This window comes from Amia ocellicauda, chromosome 12 (assembly GCF_036373705.1).
Source record: "Amia ocellicauda isolate fAmiCal2 chromosome 12, fAmiCal2.hap1, whole genome shotgun sequence".
Classification (NCBI taxonomy): Eukaryota; Metazoa; Chordata; class Actinopteri; order Amiiformes; family Amiidae; genus Amia; species Amia ocellicauda.
Window position 1 is genome coordinate 19,433,287 of NC_089861.1, and position 17,077 is coordinate 19,450,363.

The window sequence follows — 17,077 nt, forward strand, 5'->3', positions numbered from 1 at the left end:
ATGTTTCACTGTAGGTATGATGTTCTTTTCTCTGAAAGCTCAATTTTTTAATCTGGGAACATAGAGTTGATGTGACTTGCCAATAAGCTCCAGTTTTGACTCATCTGTCCAAAGGACATTCTCGCAGACGGATTGTGGCTTGTCAATATGCATTTTAGCAAATTCCAGTCTGGCTTTTTTTTGTTTTTCTTTCAAAAGTCGAGTCCTCCTGGGTCTTCTTCCATGGAGGACACTTTCGCTCAAAAAGCGACAGATGGTGTGATCAAGTGTGGCATGCAAGTATACATGATGCAATAGCTTTTAATTTCATCACTTTTCAGGAGAAATTAAGCATTATTTCAATGAGCTGTAAGGGTACCAACAAATTAGAGCATGTCTATATATATATATATATATATATATATAGAGAGAGAGAGAGAGAGAGAGAGAGAGAGAGAGAGAGAGAGAGAGAGAGAGACAGAGAGACAGAGAGTTTGCTTGTAAAACCAAGAAGAGACAGATAAACAAATATATGGGCCTGAGAACAAACAAAGGTGTGTGACATCATTTGAAAGAGTGAAGGTGAAGGGGGCATATTGCACTGAGTGTGCACTGGGGGGCCTTCACCAGCAGTGGAGCAGCAAAGACTGGTAATGAAGAGGAGACATCTACAGACCTTTTCATCATCAGTCTGATTAAACAAACACATGCAAACACACAAACAAAAAAAGAGCAGAGTGTGTACTGACCTAGTGATCAGTGATGGAGTGTCAGTGAGAGCACACAGCTAGTGAGTGAGTCTGAATGTGTGTGTGTGTGTGTACATGCATGTGTGCACTGGCATAAATCATGAATCACAATGATGCAGTGGCAGTGAAACCACACGGCCAGTCATTGTGTGTGTGCGTGTGTACTGACCTGCGATCACAGTGATGCAATTCAGTCTCTCCTCTCTGACTGAGGACTACCAGGCACAGCATGAATACCTGTGTGAGTGTGTCCATACTGGTCCTGCTGGGTAAGTCACAGCATGTGTGTGTGTGTGTGTGTGTGTGTGTCTGTCTGTGCTCCCACTGCCACCCTGTAGCAACATCATACAAGTGCACCTCCAGCCTCCTGGACTGCTGCTGCCCCACTACCATCCACTGGTAGTGTTTGTGCTACACTGTTAGATATTGTTTACAGTTAGGTTCAGCTAGCATTTATCATTATTGTTAGCAGTAGTAGTAGTAGTAGAAATAGCAGTAGTGCTTATAGAATTATAATAATTTGTTGATTAAAATATCAACAGGAGTGAAATATGAAGTGCAATGGCTCTACACCATCTAATCTTCAGAAAAACAATATTCATCTTCAAACTACAATACATACAGAGTTGATGGAGTGTTTAATGTATAAAGTGATATTGTGCACCTGTTCTCCTGTACTGCTACCTTCTGTGTTAATATAAGGAGAGCTAAGTATTGTGTTGGACAGTATTCTGAACAATGTAAACTTCTTGTTATATTGGAAGGAAACAAAGTGCTCACAGTAGCAGTTTCACTGGCAACGTTTCAGATAACCAGGTCACCTCATGCCCCTTACTGATGTGGTTTAACAGTTAGGGGCCATTGATTAAAATTGTACAATGCTTTCCAAGGCAGCCATTTATTTTCCCCAAATTAATTTTAATTATTAATAATGAATACAATAATTCATCATAATAAACAAAGCCTAAAACACACGATTCCTAAAATCACTGTCTTTGGCGTCCTTATATGTATGGTTTACAGTAGCAGGGTTTCCCGCAGTGCCCTGTCTGACCAAACAAATATACATGAACGTCAAAATAAATGTACACTAAAACTAATATAAAAATACGTTTCTCCTCGACAGTATTAATTGTGTGAACAATTGTATCAGATCAGAAACAGACCACTGTGCCTATGCAATCTTCTAGGGGAAACACTGTAATGTATAAATCAGATGTATACCACTCTTCCATATCGATTCTATCATAAGCAAGGCTTATTGACAGCCAGTGTTAAAACCCAGCATGTATTCTCCTTAAGTTTTTTTTAGGATGTGTTACAAGCAGAAAAACTAAAACATCCTCAGATTTGTCTTGCCCTCTGATGTTGGGAACAACAGCTAGCATTTTTAAAACAATTGTAATTTAAAGAAGACAAGTCCCTCTCTTAAAGGGAGTGCTCCTAATCTCAGCTCGTTACCTGTATAAAAGACACCTGTCCACAGAAGCAATCAATCAATCAGATTCCAAACTCTCCACCATGACCAAGACCAAAGAGCTGTCCAAGGATGTCAGGGACAAGATTGTAGACCTACACAAGGCTGGAATGGGCTACAAGACCATCACCAAGCAGCTTGGTGAGAAGGTGACAACAGTTGGTGCGATTATTCACAAATGGAAGAAACACAAAATAACTGTCAGTCTCCCTCGGTCTGGGGCTCCATGCAAGATCTCACCTCGTGGAGTTTCAATGATCATGAGAACGGTGAGGTAATCGGCCCAGAACTACACAGGAGGATCTTGTTAATGATCTCAAGGCAGCTGGGACCATAGTCACCAAGAAAACAATTGGTAACACACTACGCCGTGAAGGACTGAAATCCTGCAGCGCCCGCAAGGTCCCCCTGCTCAAGAAAGCACATGTACAGGCCCGTCTGAAGTTTGCCAATGAACATCTGAATGATTCAGAGGAGACCTGGGTGAAAGTGTTGTGGTCAGATGAGACCAAAATCGAGCTCTTTGGCATCAACTCAACTCTCCATGTTTGGAGGAGGAGGAATGACCCCAAGAACACCATCCCCACCGTCAAACATGGAGGGGGAAACATTATGCTTTGGGGGTGTTTTTCTGCTAAGGGGACAGGACAACTGCACCGCATCAAAGGGACGATGGACGGGGCCATGTACCGTCAAATCTTGGGTGAGAACCTCCTTCCCTCAGCCAGGGCATTGAAAATGGGTCGTGGATGGGTATTCCAGCATGACAATGACCCAAAACACACAGCCAAGGCAACAAAGGAGTGGCTCAAGAAGAAGCACATTAAGGTCCTGGAGTGGCCTAGCCAGTCTCCAGACCTTAATCCCATAGAAAATCTGTGGAGGGAGCTGAAGGTTCGAGTTGCCAAACGTCAGCCTCGAAACCTTAAGGACTTGGAGAGGATCTGCAAAGAGGAGTGGGACAAAATCCCTCCTGAGATGTGTGCAAACCTGGTGGCCAACTACAAGAAACGTCTGACCTCTGTGATTGCCAACAAGGGTTTTGCCACCAAGCACTAAGTCGAAGGGGTCAAATACTTATTTGCCTCATTAACATGCAAATCAATTTATAACTTTTTTGAAATGCATTTTTCTGGATTTTTTTGTTGTTATTCTGTCTCTCACTGTTAAAATATACCTACCATTAAAATTATAGACTGATCATTTCTTTTTCAGTGGGCAAACGTACAAAATCAACAGGGGATCAAATACTTTTTTCCCTCACTGTATATACAATGTTATTGTTCTTCAGAAATTATTCTTAGTATTCTCAGGTAAAACAGAGACTGTGAAACGATTCACAATTGGTCTTCTTGATAAAGTTGGTTTGGAGGGTCTAAGTGCTGTGGTTGGGGAGATAAAGACAATGTATGCATCCCAGATAGTCTGTGGGTATATGTGGTATGATACTGCTTTTTACAAATTATTCACAGGATTCACATGAAACAATTCACAATTGGTCTTCTTTAAAATAATTTTGGTTTGAACAGTCTAGCTGTTGTGGATGGGTAGATAACGCCATTTTACGAATGTCAAGCTAAGTGTTGTGTGTATGCGGTGTGTTATTGTTCTTCACAAATTATTTTTAGAATTCACAGGTAAAAAAGAGATTGTGAAAGAATTCAAAACTTGTCTCCTTAAAAATTAATTTGGTTTGAATGGTCTGCTGTGGTTGATATAGCCTTTTTACATTGCTGTAAAGCAATCTGCGTGTCACACCAGCATTAGAGAGAGCTTCTTGGTGCCGAATGTATTTACACTTACAGTACTATAAAATGGGAATTGCACTGCAAGTGTACGCATTGTGCATTGCAAAAAGTAAACTTCAGGTACTGTAGTGTCCAGTCAGTGTGTCTGTACTGTATTAACCCTCTCTCTCTCAGTGCAGTGTTAATGTACTGTAGTGTCCAGTCAGTCAGTGTGTCTGTACTGTAATAACCCTCTCTCTCTCAGTGCAGTGTTAATGTACTGTAGTGTCCAGTCAGTCAGTGTGTCTGTGCTGTACTGTATTTACCCCCCCTCTCTCTCTCTCCCCTTTAAAGGGATGTACCAGTCTGCCATCCAGTCTGAGGTTCGTCAGGTGAAAGGCATTGTGGGAGAGAGTGTGACATTTGAAGCCAGTGTGCCTGTGGGGTTTCTGAAACATGGAGTGCTGGGCAATATAGCCCATGTGTCCAACACTAGGAAGGTCTCTTTGTATGAGAGCTGGTTCAGAGGAAGAGTGCGCTGGGACAGGGAGACCAGCTTCTTCCACATGGCAGAGCTGAGAGCCAGTGACACTGGGACCTACACAGTGCAGAGCACAGACGGGCCCGACTCCATCACTGTCTTTCACCTCACTGTGTACAGTAAGTGTCAGCACAGGGACGGACAGACGGATAGATAGATAAGTGAATAGATAGGTATAGTAGGTATCAGCACTGACAGCCTTCTTCACAGCGCTGCCTGACCCACAGTGGGACCCATTGCAGACACAGAGGTTGCTAGTATAACACACAGGCCAACAATAAACATGCCACTGAGCTGGCGGCCCCTACAGGTATTCACACTTTACCAAGGCTGCCTCCTTACAAGGGCTTGAGGGTCCAATGCAATTACAATGTTCTTCAATCCCAGTGGAGAATGAGTTTGACCACTATTTATTAAGCCTTCTTTCATTACAGTTCCTCCCAATTCAATCCAGTGAGGCCTATTCTGCTCTTGATCCCCCACCCCCCCCCCCCACAGGTGCAGGAGACAGGTCAGGAGAGTGTGAGGGCAGGGGACACTGATTGGCTGTCCAAGAATTATGAGAACAATGTCACTTTGATGAACAGGACTGAACACAGCCATAAAGGTGTCTGAAGAGAGTTTGCCAATACATCTGACCAACAGCTTTCTCCCCACTTGGGTTACAGATCTGGTCTCAGAGCCTCAGGTGACGATCACTGTCAAGGGCTCGAGCAGTAACTGCACTGTGCTGTGCTCTATGGCCAATGGGAGAGAGGTGACCCTGTCCTGGTACAGAGAGGGGGAGGAGAAGCCCCTGAACCACACCAGCTCCCATGATCTCAACACCGCCCTGACTCTCCCTCTGGAGACCGAAATATTCAACTACAACTACAGCTGTGTGGCCACCAACCCCGTCAGCACCCAGAACACCACAGTCCAGCTTCTGTACTGCAGTAAGAGCCCTGCTGCCTTAAGCTATGCTGCTCTGAGCACTGAAAATGATTTGTGGGTTTGTTCTGTGGTGGCTAATTTATTTTACTGTGCCTTTTTGTTTTAAGTGACACCACTTTCCCCAAAAATACTAATTAGACAGTGTCCAGTCAGTCAGTGTGTCTGTACTGTATTAACCCTCTCTCTCTCAGTGCAGTGTTAATGTACTGTAGTGTCCAGTCAGTGTGTCTGTACTGTATTAACCCTCTCTCTCTCAGTGCAGTGTTAATGTACTGTAGTGTCCAGTCAGTGTGTCTGTACTGTATTAACCCTCTCTCTCAGTGCAGTGTTAATGTACTGTAGTGTCCAGTCAGTCAGTGTGTCTGTACTGTATTAACCCTCTCTCTCTCAGTGCAGTGTTAATGTACTGTAGTGTCCAGTCAGTCAGTGTGTCTGTGCTGTATTAACCCTCTCTCTCTCAGTGCAGTGTTAATGTACTGTAGTGTCCAGTCAGTCAGTGTGTCTGTACTGTATTAACCCTCTCTCTCTCAGTGCAGTGTTAATGTACTGTAGTGTCCAGTCAGTCAGTGTGTCTGTGCTGTATTAACCCTCTATCTCTCTCTCTCTGTAGCAGGTAACCGATGCAGTGGTGACGGCTATGGTGTGGTCCCAGCCGCTGTGCAGGTGGGAGCCCTGGCTGTGTTCACAGTGCTGAGTGTGCTGGCATCGCTGGCTGTGGTTCAGAATATATTCCAGATGAGGAGCAGGGAAGGCAGGTGTCTGTCTGTCTGTATTCAGTCTGTCTATCTTCCACAGCACAACCTGATTTTGCATTGTTGCTCTTGTGTTTCCCCTTAACCATAAATGTCAACATTACTAAAACCAAGCTGGCGATGTCACAAAGCAATGACTCCATGTTGCTTTTAAAAAACAGCAGCAGTTTACAGAGGAAGGTGCCATAGCCCCGCAATGGGAGCTCATCTTACTTATTTTCCAATAAATTAAGGGTCTATTCTGAAACCTTGACATTTTAAACCCACAATTGAGTCAAAAAGGCTGCCAGACACAGAGCACAAGGCAGGTTGCCCCCTGGATGGGTGAAGGGGATGTAAACTAGGGTATGCAATGAGAACCAAAATACAAATCAAAATGAAGATGCAAAGAAATCAGTAACCCTGTATATATAATATATTATCTTAAACTCATGCTATGCAGATCCTGGAACAAAATTATTATTTTTAAAATTTGCAATATAGCATTTTATCCTAGACCCAAACGATCACAAGGAAAATAAAGTGGGTGAGTACGGTTGTGAGTGGAACATCTGACGCCGGCGCTGGGGTCTCGGATGTGGGAGAGTTTCCAGGGCAATTGGTATCATCTGCACAGCATGCGTTTTGACAGACAATAAATATTTTTAAGATCTGGAATGATATTCATTTTTGAATCTGATTTTAGCCACAACAAAAATGTGCCAATGTATTTTACATAACAATTGTAGCAAATTAGCTTGTTAAAAATGGCATTCATTGAATATTTTGTCAGTTTAAGCAACTATGGATGTTTTGTTTTTCTTTTAACAAAAGTAAAACATAATTTTGGAATGATGTCCTGTTTGGTATATCTGACAGCTTTGTTGAATAAATGTTGCTTTAAAATGTATACATTAATTAGTCCTCGAGTACCATCTGCACTGCTGGCTTTACTTCCAGTCGAGCTCTTGATTACTTAATTGAACCGCATGTGTCTTTGTTAGCTCAATTAAGGATTCAACTCAGCAATTCAGAGCTAAGTTGGAACAAAAACCATTAGGGCAGGGGCAGGGGTGGATCTACAGGGGGGCAAGGGGGGGCAACTGCTATTTTCCTACTGTAGTGCTTGCCCCCCTGCTGCCCCCCTAACTTCAGTTACTAAAACTATAGCACCGCAGACAAAACACCCCGCTAATTCAGCTAACCGCAGGGATGATGATGGCCCCCCCTATAATACAACTGGCCGCGGCCATGCCCCCCCAAATGAAATGGTCTAGAACTGCCACTGGGCAGGGAGTCCTTCAGGATAGGTATGGAAACTGCTGTCCTACAGAAAGAGGTGCAGGATAAAGCAAAGCAGAAGTTTTAGATCACGTCAAATAAAAAAAACATGTAGGCCGTCTTGTTCTCAGTTCACCCCGTGACCCAGATGATTTAAACATTACTGCACTTGTATTGGGTTAGCGTGGAGACACATGGACAGACAGATACAGGAGAGAGAAAGAGGTTACACAGAGGAGGCGGATAGACATTCTGTCTTGTTCACTCATTAGCGTTGCTTTTTTGGCCAAGAGAGTCAGATTAGTTTAAATGGTTAAATCTGTGTATGACATGTCTGCGCCTGTCTCCTGTTTTCAGTGCTGGACCAAGAGATGTGAAGAGCAGCCAGCATGAAGACACTTCCCTATAGACCCAGTCACCACAAAGCCCAGCAGACGTCACACCCCTCACTGTGTACTGATGTTTCTGAACTGCACTTTCTGGTGAACAGTAGCTTGCTGGCAGCAGTGTGCAGTAGTGGTCTTGGCTCTGGACTCTAGAGCAGGGGGTTGTGGGTTCAGTCCCTCCATTAAAAACCCCACTGGATAAATGTATGTACAAAATAATGTGATGTATTGTAACAATTTCAAGTCACTCTGGATAAGGGCATCTGTTAAGAAATATAATAACAGACATGCGCATGGACACATATCAAGTATGCTGTCAAAGCCCAGATCTTATCACTGTAATTATTTTTATTTTTATTATTGTTTGATTATTTTATTTTCCTTTTCATGGTTGATTTAATTACTTAATTGATTTTCATGTCTCTTTTCTTGAATTGTTTGCGTGAGTTTTGCTTTTGTTCTGTGCTCACAACACAGCAGCTCCATTACTCGCCTGTTCCTCCTCCCTGGTGGGATTCCTCCTCTCCTGCAGAGCGACTCATGGAAGAGACTGGTGAGCGGTTTACTGGAAGCTAGCAGGGAGCTGGTGGAGCGTGTTGAAGTGCTTTGAGACCTAACCAATGGCCCGAAGAAGCCAGCAGCAGACGCCGGTGCGTCTGCCCATCTGTCCAGAGGCTGTTTGCAATGTTTACATATATCCCAGAAGGAAGGTGCAAGGAGACTGGACTTCAGTTTCATTTTATGCTTGCTGTACTGCTGTAGTTTATAATAGAAGAATGTTGACTGAATTTCCTATAGATTGCCTGTGTAGAACATGAGTGACGGACTCTGTGCCCTGCGCTTCTGCTCTGTTTATTTGTATTTTTGGGACAAATGATAAGGATTAAAACATTATTTTGCTGATCTGAGTCTGGGGTGTGTTCTTGCCAAACCTTTAGCAAGGAGGGGGGTAATGAGGCTCCTGTCCCTCATAAATATTTGGAGTGGAGTAGTCTACTTTTGAGACAGGGTCGTGTACCATCAATGTCACATACACAGATATACACAAAGAGAGCAAGACACAGACACACAAAAAGATGGAAAGAAACAGAAACACAAGCAGAGACTCATCTAACATATTTTTCTCAGGGTCATGGTTTAATTATTGGTTCATTCTTTACAGCTAAAGCCAAACCCCTTAGTTCTGAAACTGCAGATATTGGGTAGTATGCACCCCAGGCATGTACACAGCACCTCTAGATGAGATAAGGCACAACCAAACCACAGTAAAGCACAAGCTAATTGCAGAGCCAGCACTGTCTGGAGCAGATCCATGGGCATTTCTAACAATTTGGGGGGTTCAAATTAATTAAATAGTGAAGACAAGCATTTCTGTGAGATGGACAGGAAACCAGTGACAACTGCATATGAAACATACAAAACTCTGATGTCATTGTTTACAGGCTTTTTACTGTACTGTACCACTGCTCTGTACAAAAACTGCTAGCCAGCTAATTAATCAGAGCTATATTCTTGTGTGTAACTAACTCAACCACACACAAACTACAACCACACACTCAGCGGAGTTAACCTGCACAGGTGCTGATCAGTCTCTCTTACATGGCCAGGAGTCACTGGGTCGGCCAGCAGTTCGCTGTCTGTGTCCCAGTGGGCAGTGCAGCTCCAACTCCAGCTCCACTGTCCAGATACTTTTCTACAACAAACACTGCTGCCATTACTGTAACTACTTGTAGAGTATTTAATGTAAGGAAATATGGTAATTTTCCACAATTAACTAGCTGTCATTCAAGATTCAAGTAGTAATAATTTCTTCAAATTCTGTCATTTGAAATTAAAGATATGTATAGCACGTCTTTTCCGAAACTGGCAGGAGGTTCGGGCCATACCAGAATTATCGTTCGCCCTCACAGGTGAAGACACCCGACGTGCTGCCAGGAAGCCCCACCACACAATATTTAAAGATGTTTTCATGTTGATTTTGTTAAAAATCTGGCAGAAACTAATCAACTTTTTTAAAAATAAAGTAATAGAATAGGGGAAACGATTTCAGACGCTTGGACAGCTGCCTGTATATTTGTATGTACTGGTAACATTAATTATTTAATAGTGTGTGTTTTGTCACTGGGGGTGGGGGCGAGGTATGTTCCGCGGAAATATCTGCTTCGACTGAGTGGTCAAAAACCTAGGACAGATATTAAAAACTGTGAGTGAGACTTTCAAGATATCCACATCATGTAACTGGAACTGTACTGGTGGCACCTTGTGTTCAGATTGAGTTACTGCAGTACAATGTCTCCTTTATAAACTTCGCAACTGTCCTGACGACCCTTACACTCACCAGTAGTAGTAGTCATAATAATAAAAATAATCATACATTAAAGAATATTTGTTATGTATTTATTGTATAGCAAAAACTCTCAAGCCCAAATTATTTACATATCAAACAAAAGCACTTACATTAATAATAATAATTAGTAATAATTCTTCATGTAGATGATGCCTTCGTTTAAAGTGATTCATGGCAGAGACTAGGTGAGTGACTTATGGAATCAACAACTGTACTGTACGGTCACTGACTGGGCAGTACTGCTGCTGCAGAGTCACTGACTGGGCTGTACTGCTTACCCACACTGTATAAAGTGTGTATACAGAGAGGGGGGTAATGAGTGAGAGGATGATGACCACAATTAACCCTCAGTGCTCATGGGCATCAGTTACGAATAGCACCTGCTTGGTGCAGAGGGCGGCCCAAGGCGCACTCTCCCTCGGATTTAAACACATCCACACCCAGGCAACTGAAACAACGCTCTCTCCCACACCACCCGCCCGGGAACATATGCCAAAGGGGGGAGGTGCTTGAGTGTAACGCCATCAAGTAATGCCCAAGAAAGAAAAAGAAAAATAGGACAGTTTGAAAACAAAAGAATACAAATGTTGCAACTTCCTTTAATTTTTTCTTGCAGACTGCACTGTATTGGGGAGCGCAGAGTGGGCACTGAGCCTGAGAGAAGTTTCAGCAGCTCTGGGCTAGAGTCCGTAGACGAGTCAAGACTGCGGGTCTATGGCATCAGCTGGCTGGACTGTCAATGCATTCACACAAACTACTTCAACACCTCTCTGCCCTGTACTGAGGAGCGGGCCTGTCCAGTACTACACTGTGCCTCTGCAGCTCGGCTGAGAGCAGGAGCCGGCAGAGCTGAGGACAGTGCAGCGAGAGCAGGGAGCAGCACAGTGAGTCTCGAGCCCCAGGTGATTGATCCAGCCCCTCCACTGGTTCTTGTACTGTGATTAAGTCACTGGTATGTGCACTGTAATTAATTTTACTTGTACTCCCATTAACTGACTGGTACAAAATGTGTGTCCTTGTACTCCAATCAATTAACTTGTAATCTAGTCCATTTGCCTATACTTGATTATTTACATTATACAAAAATAACAATAATGACCCATAACCTGTACTTGGAACACATACCAGAACTGAAAATATACAGCTGCAATTGCACTTGAATTTGCATTCAGTGACTGGTATTGGTATATTCCAGTACATTTATTTATATTTCTACTTGAAAATACTAACTTGTACTCAAAGTACAGTACAGCACAGCAAGTGTCTCCAGCCATGGACCGAGAGAGAGAGAGAGAGTACAGTACAGTACAGCACAGCAGGATCTCCAGCCCTGGTGCTGGGGAGCTACAGTACAGTAAAGCATGTTAAATAGCTCAACCTCTTAAACAAATCCACAAATGTACATAAACACACGTCTCTTGAGGGCTGGAGACCCTCTGAGTTGAGCCGCCTAGGAATAAGGTCTGGGCATCCAATAACTAGCGCCGAAGTAACCAGGCCTAGCAGTAGGGGACTGGGTTGGCCCAACATTGGGACCAGGGGGGTATCCAAACCCAGGGGAAGGGGGGTTGTACTGACTAAACGGGACCCCCTGCGGGTTGGGGAATCCAGGCTGTACTGGGTAGGGGCATGAGGAGGATCCGAAACCAGGGCCGGGGCCTGGCTGCGAGGGGTAGCCTGGGGCTGGAGTGGATTGCATACCCTGGGAAGGGTAGCCCTGGCTCGGAAATCCAGGGAAGGGAGCTGGGGGCAGTGGGCCGTGTGCAGTGGGGCCCTGCATTTGGGATTTCTGGGGGGAGGAGGGGTACGGGAGAGGAAAGGAGGCAGCGTTGGATGGCTGCTGGGAGTTGTAGTTGGGCGAGTTGAAGTCTGCACTTCTCTCTTGTGGCTGCTGTTGCTGTTCTCGAGACTCATCTATTCTCTGCTGTGGCCAGGGCGTTGACGGCAAGGGCTGTGATGTCACCTCCCCTTGACTACCAGCCCCACCTTGTGCCTCCTTCTTCCTCTCCAGCAGCTCCTGCAGCTTCTCAACTCGCACTCGTCTACTGTGAGCGAGGCAGCGGAACGAGAGGAAGCGCTCCAGGAATGAGTCCAGAGACACACTGCCCTCAAGGAACTGCTCAGCCAAAGCCTGAGAGAGAGAGAAAGAGTTAATACAGTACAGCACAGACACACTGACTGGACACTACAGTACATTAACACTGCACTGAGAGAGAGAGGGTTAATACAGTACAGACACACTGACTGACTGGACACTACAGTGCATTAACACTGCACTGGGAGAGAGGGTTAATACAGTACAGACACACTGACTGGACACTACAGTACATTAACACTGCACTGAGAGAGAGAGGGTTAATACAGTACAGACTCACTGACTGACTGGACACTACAGTACATTAACACTGCACTGAGAGAGAGAGGGTTAATACAGTACAGTACAGACACACTGACTGACTGGACACTACAGTACATTAACACTGCACTGAGAGAGAGAGGGTTAATACAGTACAGACACACTGACTGGACACTACAGTACATTAACACTGCACTGAGAGAGAGGGTTAATACAGTACAGACACACTGACTGACTGGACACTACAGTACATTAACACTGCACTGAGAGAGAGAGGGTTAATACAGTACAGACACACTGACTGACTGGACACTACAGTACATTAACACTGCACTGAGAGAGAGAGGGTTAATACAGCACAGACACACTGACTGACTGGACACTACAGTACATTAACACTGCACTGAGAGAGAGAGGGTTAATACAGTACAGACACACTGACTGACTGGACACTACAGTACATTAACACTGCACTGAGAGAGAGAGGGTTAATACAGTACAGACACACTGACTGACTGGACACTACAGTACATTAACACTGCACTGAGAGAGAGAGAGAAAGAGAGTCTACAGCCCCTGGCCTCACTCAACATGGTAGTAATTCCTGCTCTACACAGGTGACCTGGTGCTGCTATAGCCCACAGAACATGGACTTCAGCAGAACCTGGCCCTGCTGTACTGGCAGTCCTGTTCCCTGGCAGTAAATATGAACAAAACCAAGATCACGAGCTTGCAAAAAAAGACCATATGTCAGGAAAACAGAAACCGTTTCAAAAAGCCAGAAGAGCCTTCTATGCCATCAGATGAAAATTGTAAAAAATAAACATACCCATTAGAATCTGGTGTAAAATATTCGACAGTGTGATCACTTTTATACAGCGCAATGGACTAGGAGTGTGGGGTCCACTCAGTCAGCAAGACAACAATAAATGGGAAAACCCAGTAGAAACCCTGCAGTCTGAATTCTTTAAAATCACAAGTACAGAGAAACAATGCCAACAACACATGCAGGGCAGAATTAGGCAGATATTCCTGGCTCATCAATATTAAAAAAAAAAAGACCACTAAAATTTCTAAAATCAGCTCAAAATTTGCCCACGAGACTCATTACAATATAAAGCCCTGAAAACCCAAGAGTTCAGCCCAGAGAAGCGTCCCCTCAGGCAGCTGGCCCTGAAGCTCACAGCACTGAGACCTCATGGCACTAAACAGCTTCAGACCAGCACTGCTGAACAACAGCCAATCAGAGCCAAGCAAATTATAGAACAAACCAAAAACTCCTATCTGTATCATTGGGACAATGAAACTAAATCAAAAACTAATCTGGATTCCTATCTGACCCTGAAGATAAATTACACCCTGGCAGAGTCTCTCTTCACTGTCAGAGATTCGAAGCAGAGATGGACCATGACCCAGTACCGGCTCAGTGACCACAGCTTGGCCAGAGAAACAGGCGACACAGAAAGACTTGGCTGCCCAGAGAGGACCGGCGCTGTGATCACTGTGAGGCAGGAAAGGTCGAGAAATGCACTTCCTCCTACACTGCAATAAATATGCTGAAATAAGGGACATATTCTTTAATAAAATAATAAATGCACACTCCATCTTTGAGAAAATGAAAAACAAAGCAACACATTGAGAGAGAAACCCAGACAAATAAAGATACAGAAACACAGACCTAGAAAAAGAAAGACAGCAAGACATACAGAGAGAAAGATGGAGGCAGAGACAGAGACACACAGACACACTGTCAAGCAGATACACAAACAGCCTCACCTCAGACTCGTTCTCTATGGCACTGCTCTCCTCCAGAAGTGTGGAAAACAGCAACTGTGGAGAGAACTGACTGACCTTAGTGTCTGGAGAGAGAGAGAGAGAGAGAGAGAGAGAGAGAGGGTTAATACAGTACAGACACACTGACTAGACACTACAGTACATTAACACTGTACTGAGAGAGAGAGGGTTAATACAGTACAGACACACTGACTGACTGGACACTACAGTACATTAACACTGCACTGAGAGAGAGAGGGTTAATACAGTACAGACACACTGACTGACTGGACACTACAGTACATTAACACTGCACTGAGAGAGAGAGGGTTAATACAGTACAGACTCACTGACTGACTGGACACTACAGTACATTAACACTGCACTGAGAGAGAGAGGGTTAATACAGTACAGTACAGACACACTGACTGACTGGACACTACAGTACATTAACACTGCACTGAGAGAGAGAGGGTTAATACAGTACAGACACACTGACTGACTGGACACTACAGTACATTAACACTGCACTGAGAGAGAGGGTTAATACAGTACAGACACACTGACTGACTGGACACTACAGTACATTAACACTGCACTGAGAGAGAGAGGGTTAATACAGTACAGACACACTGACTGACTGGACACTACAGTACATTAACACTGCACTGAGAGAGAGAGGGTTAATACAGTACAGACACACTGACTGACTGGACACTACAGTACATTAACACTGCACTGAGAGAGAGAGGGTTAATACAGTACAGACACACTGACTGACTGGACACTACAGTACATTAACACTGCACTGAGAGAGAGAGGGTTAATACAGTACAGACACACTGACTGACTGGACACTACAGTACATTAACACTGCACTGAGAGAGAGGGTTAATACAGTACAGACACACTGACTGACTGGACACTACAGTACATTAACACTGCACTGAGAGAGAGAGGGTTAATACAGTACAGACACACTGACTGACTGGACACTACAGTACATTAACACTGCACTGAGAGAGAGAGGGTTAATACAGCACAGACACACTGACTGACTGGACACTACAGTACATTAACACTGCACTGAGAGAGAGTGTGTAGGAGAGGGAGAGGGAGAGTGACTAAGACGGTAAGAGATGAAAGACCTCTCTCTCTTTCTCGGTCTCTCTCACCTCTCTCTCTGCAGCGGCTCTGTATCTCTCTCAGCTGTCTGTATCTCTCCCCCAGCCTCTCCCTCCCCTCCTCCAGCCGGGGCCGCAGCTCCAGGTTCGTCTCAGCCAGGCTGCGATTGGTGGCCAAGCACATCTCCCTCTCCAACTGCATACCCTGAATCTGAGAGAGAGAGAGACAGCAAGAGTTAATACAGTACAGACACACTGACACAGAGAAATCCACACAGACCCCAGAGACACTCCTGACACACAGAGAAATCCACACAAAACCCTAATATAGATCCCAGACACACTACTGAAACAGAGATCAACACAGACCCTAATACAGACCACACAGACACTCCTGACACAGAGATCAACAAAGACCTCTGTGACCTCTGACCTCATCAGACTCCAGTACCAGTGACTCCACTCCTTCCTGGCTGTCCAGCAGAGCCTGCAGCTCGGACTGGCTGAGCTCCCGCAGCTTTTCCATTGGTTCAGGGCTCCTGTCAATCAAAGGCAGACAGATGCACACCGAGATAAGCATATGAACAATGACTGTAGTAACAATTACAATAATAATAATAATAATAATAATAATAATAATAATAATTAGTAGTAGTAGAAGGAGAAAAATAAGGAAACACAAGGACAAGCAAAAAAAAGAAACAAGAATAACAAATTAAGAACTATAAGTGATGAGGTCAGTTACCTGGGGTTTGCGGTCAGTCACTGACACTATTCCATTGAAATCCAGTCTGAAAAAATAATTATATTCATCAGATTATAAATCAGATCAACACATTCATGACAACATACTAATCTATTCTTACCCACTTCTGCCTTCAACTGTATTCACTGTAACTAGTGCGCGAATTGTTCTAGTGATGTCATCCTTTTACAGACGGGTGTTTCTGAGATTGCTAAACGTTGTATAAATGTATCTGCTATAAATAATTTACTACTACTACATATACATACTATTATTATTAATAATAATGTTCTTAAGCTGTGTATATTGTGAATATAGAGCCGTTATGTGGAGTTATGTTGTCTAGTGTAATTGAAATCTGAAGGGTACCACACATCACAGATTTAAACTGAAACCTCAGCACTCATAAAATAAAAGCCCAACTTCCTCAAACGACACTTAAAATAGCTACTTAAACAAAACACCATTGATGGTAACGATCTCCGGAAAAAGCGACTGTGTGAAATACGGTATAAACAAAAGGTTGTGCATTGAAAGCCTTAAAATAATGACACTAACGCGGATCTGGCTTATTATTATATTACACATGTATACAATGTATACACTGACAGTTTCTACAGCATTGGCTTTAACCAGCTGTTACAAAAGTAACCGGTCAAACCAAAATACCTAGTCATGCTGTGTTAGTGCGCGTATGTACCTCAGATGGATGTTGTCGTTTTGGGGGCTATATCGACCGTCGGTAACGCTTCTTGTTTCATAGGAACCTGTTCTGTGAGTTAATATTGTTTGGTTGGAAACACACACAACGTCCTGAGGAATACGAGTCACAACTTTCCGACGCTGAGGCAACAAACCGAAACCACGGCCATCTTGGGTCGTTACCACGACTCCGCAGTAGGGGGTGTTTCTCTCTGCCCGGCTCTAC

The 17,077-nt window shown here is 44.0% G+C and overlaps 1 protein-coding gene across 2 annotated transcripts; it reads right to left on the reverse strand.

Moving 5' to 3' along the window:
* Positions 1-10,184: 10,184 nt before the first annotated feature.
* vps37c (VPS37C subunit of ESCRT-I) lies at positions 10,185-17,035 on the reverse strand. Of its 2 annotated transcripts, none has more exons than XM_066718648.1 (6): positions 16,819-17,035; positions 16,150-16,195; positions 15,838-15,943; positions 15,456-15,615; positions 14,284-14,366; positions 10,185-12,282 (listed from the first exon to the last, which is right to left on the reverse strand). In XM_066718648.1, the coding sequence occupies exons 3-6, from the start codon at positions 15,928-15,930 to the stop codon at positions 11,602-11,604; spliced, it is 1,017 nt and encodes a 338-aa protein (XP_066574745.1). In that variant the 5' UTR covers positions 15,931-15,943; positions 16,150-16,195; positions 16,819-17,035; the 3' UTR covers positions 10,185-11,601. The 2 variants fall into 2 exon arrangements, with proteins under 2 accessions (XP_066574745.1, XP_066574744.1); XM_066718647.1 differs by having other exon boundaries at positions 16,850-17,034.
* Positions 17,036-17,077: the final 42 nt, after the last annotated feature.

Coding starts and splice junctions, on each gene's coding strand:
- vps37c (XM_066718648.1), bottom strand. CDS start 15,930: ATGGAAAAGCTGCGGGAGCTCAGCCAGTCCGAGCTGCAGGCTCTGCTG. Junction 15,616..15,837: donor TGGTACTGGAGTCTGATGAG/GTCAGAGGTCAC, acceptor TCTCTCTCTCAG/ATTCAGGGTATGCAGTTGGA. Junction 14,367..15,455: donor GAGCCGCTGCAGAGAGAGAG/GTGAGAGAGACC, acceptor CTCTCTCTCCAG/ACACTAAGGTCAGTCAGTTC.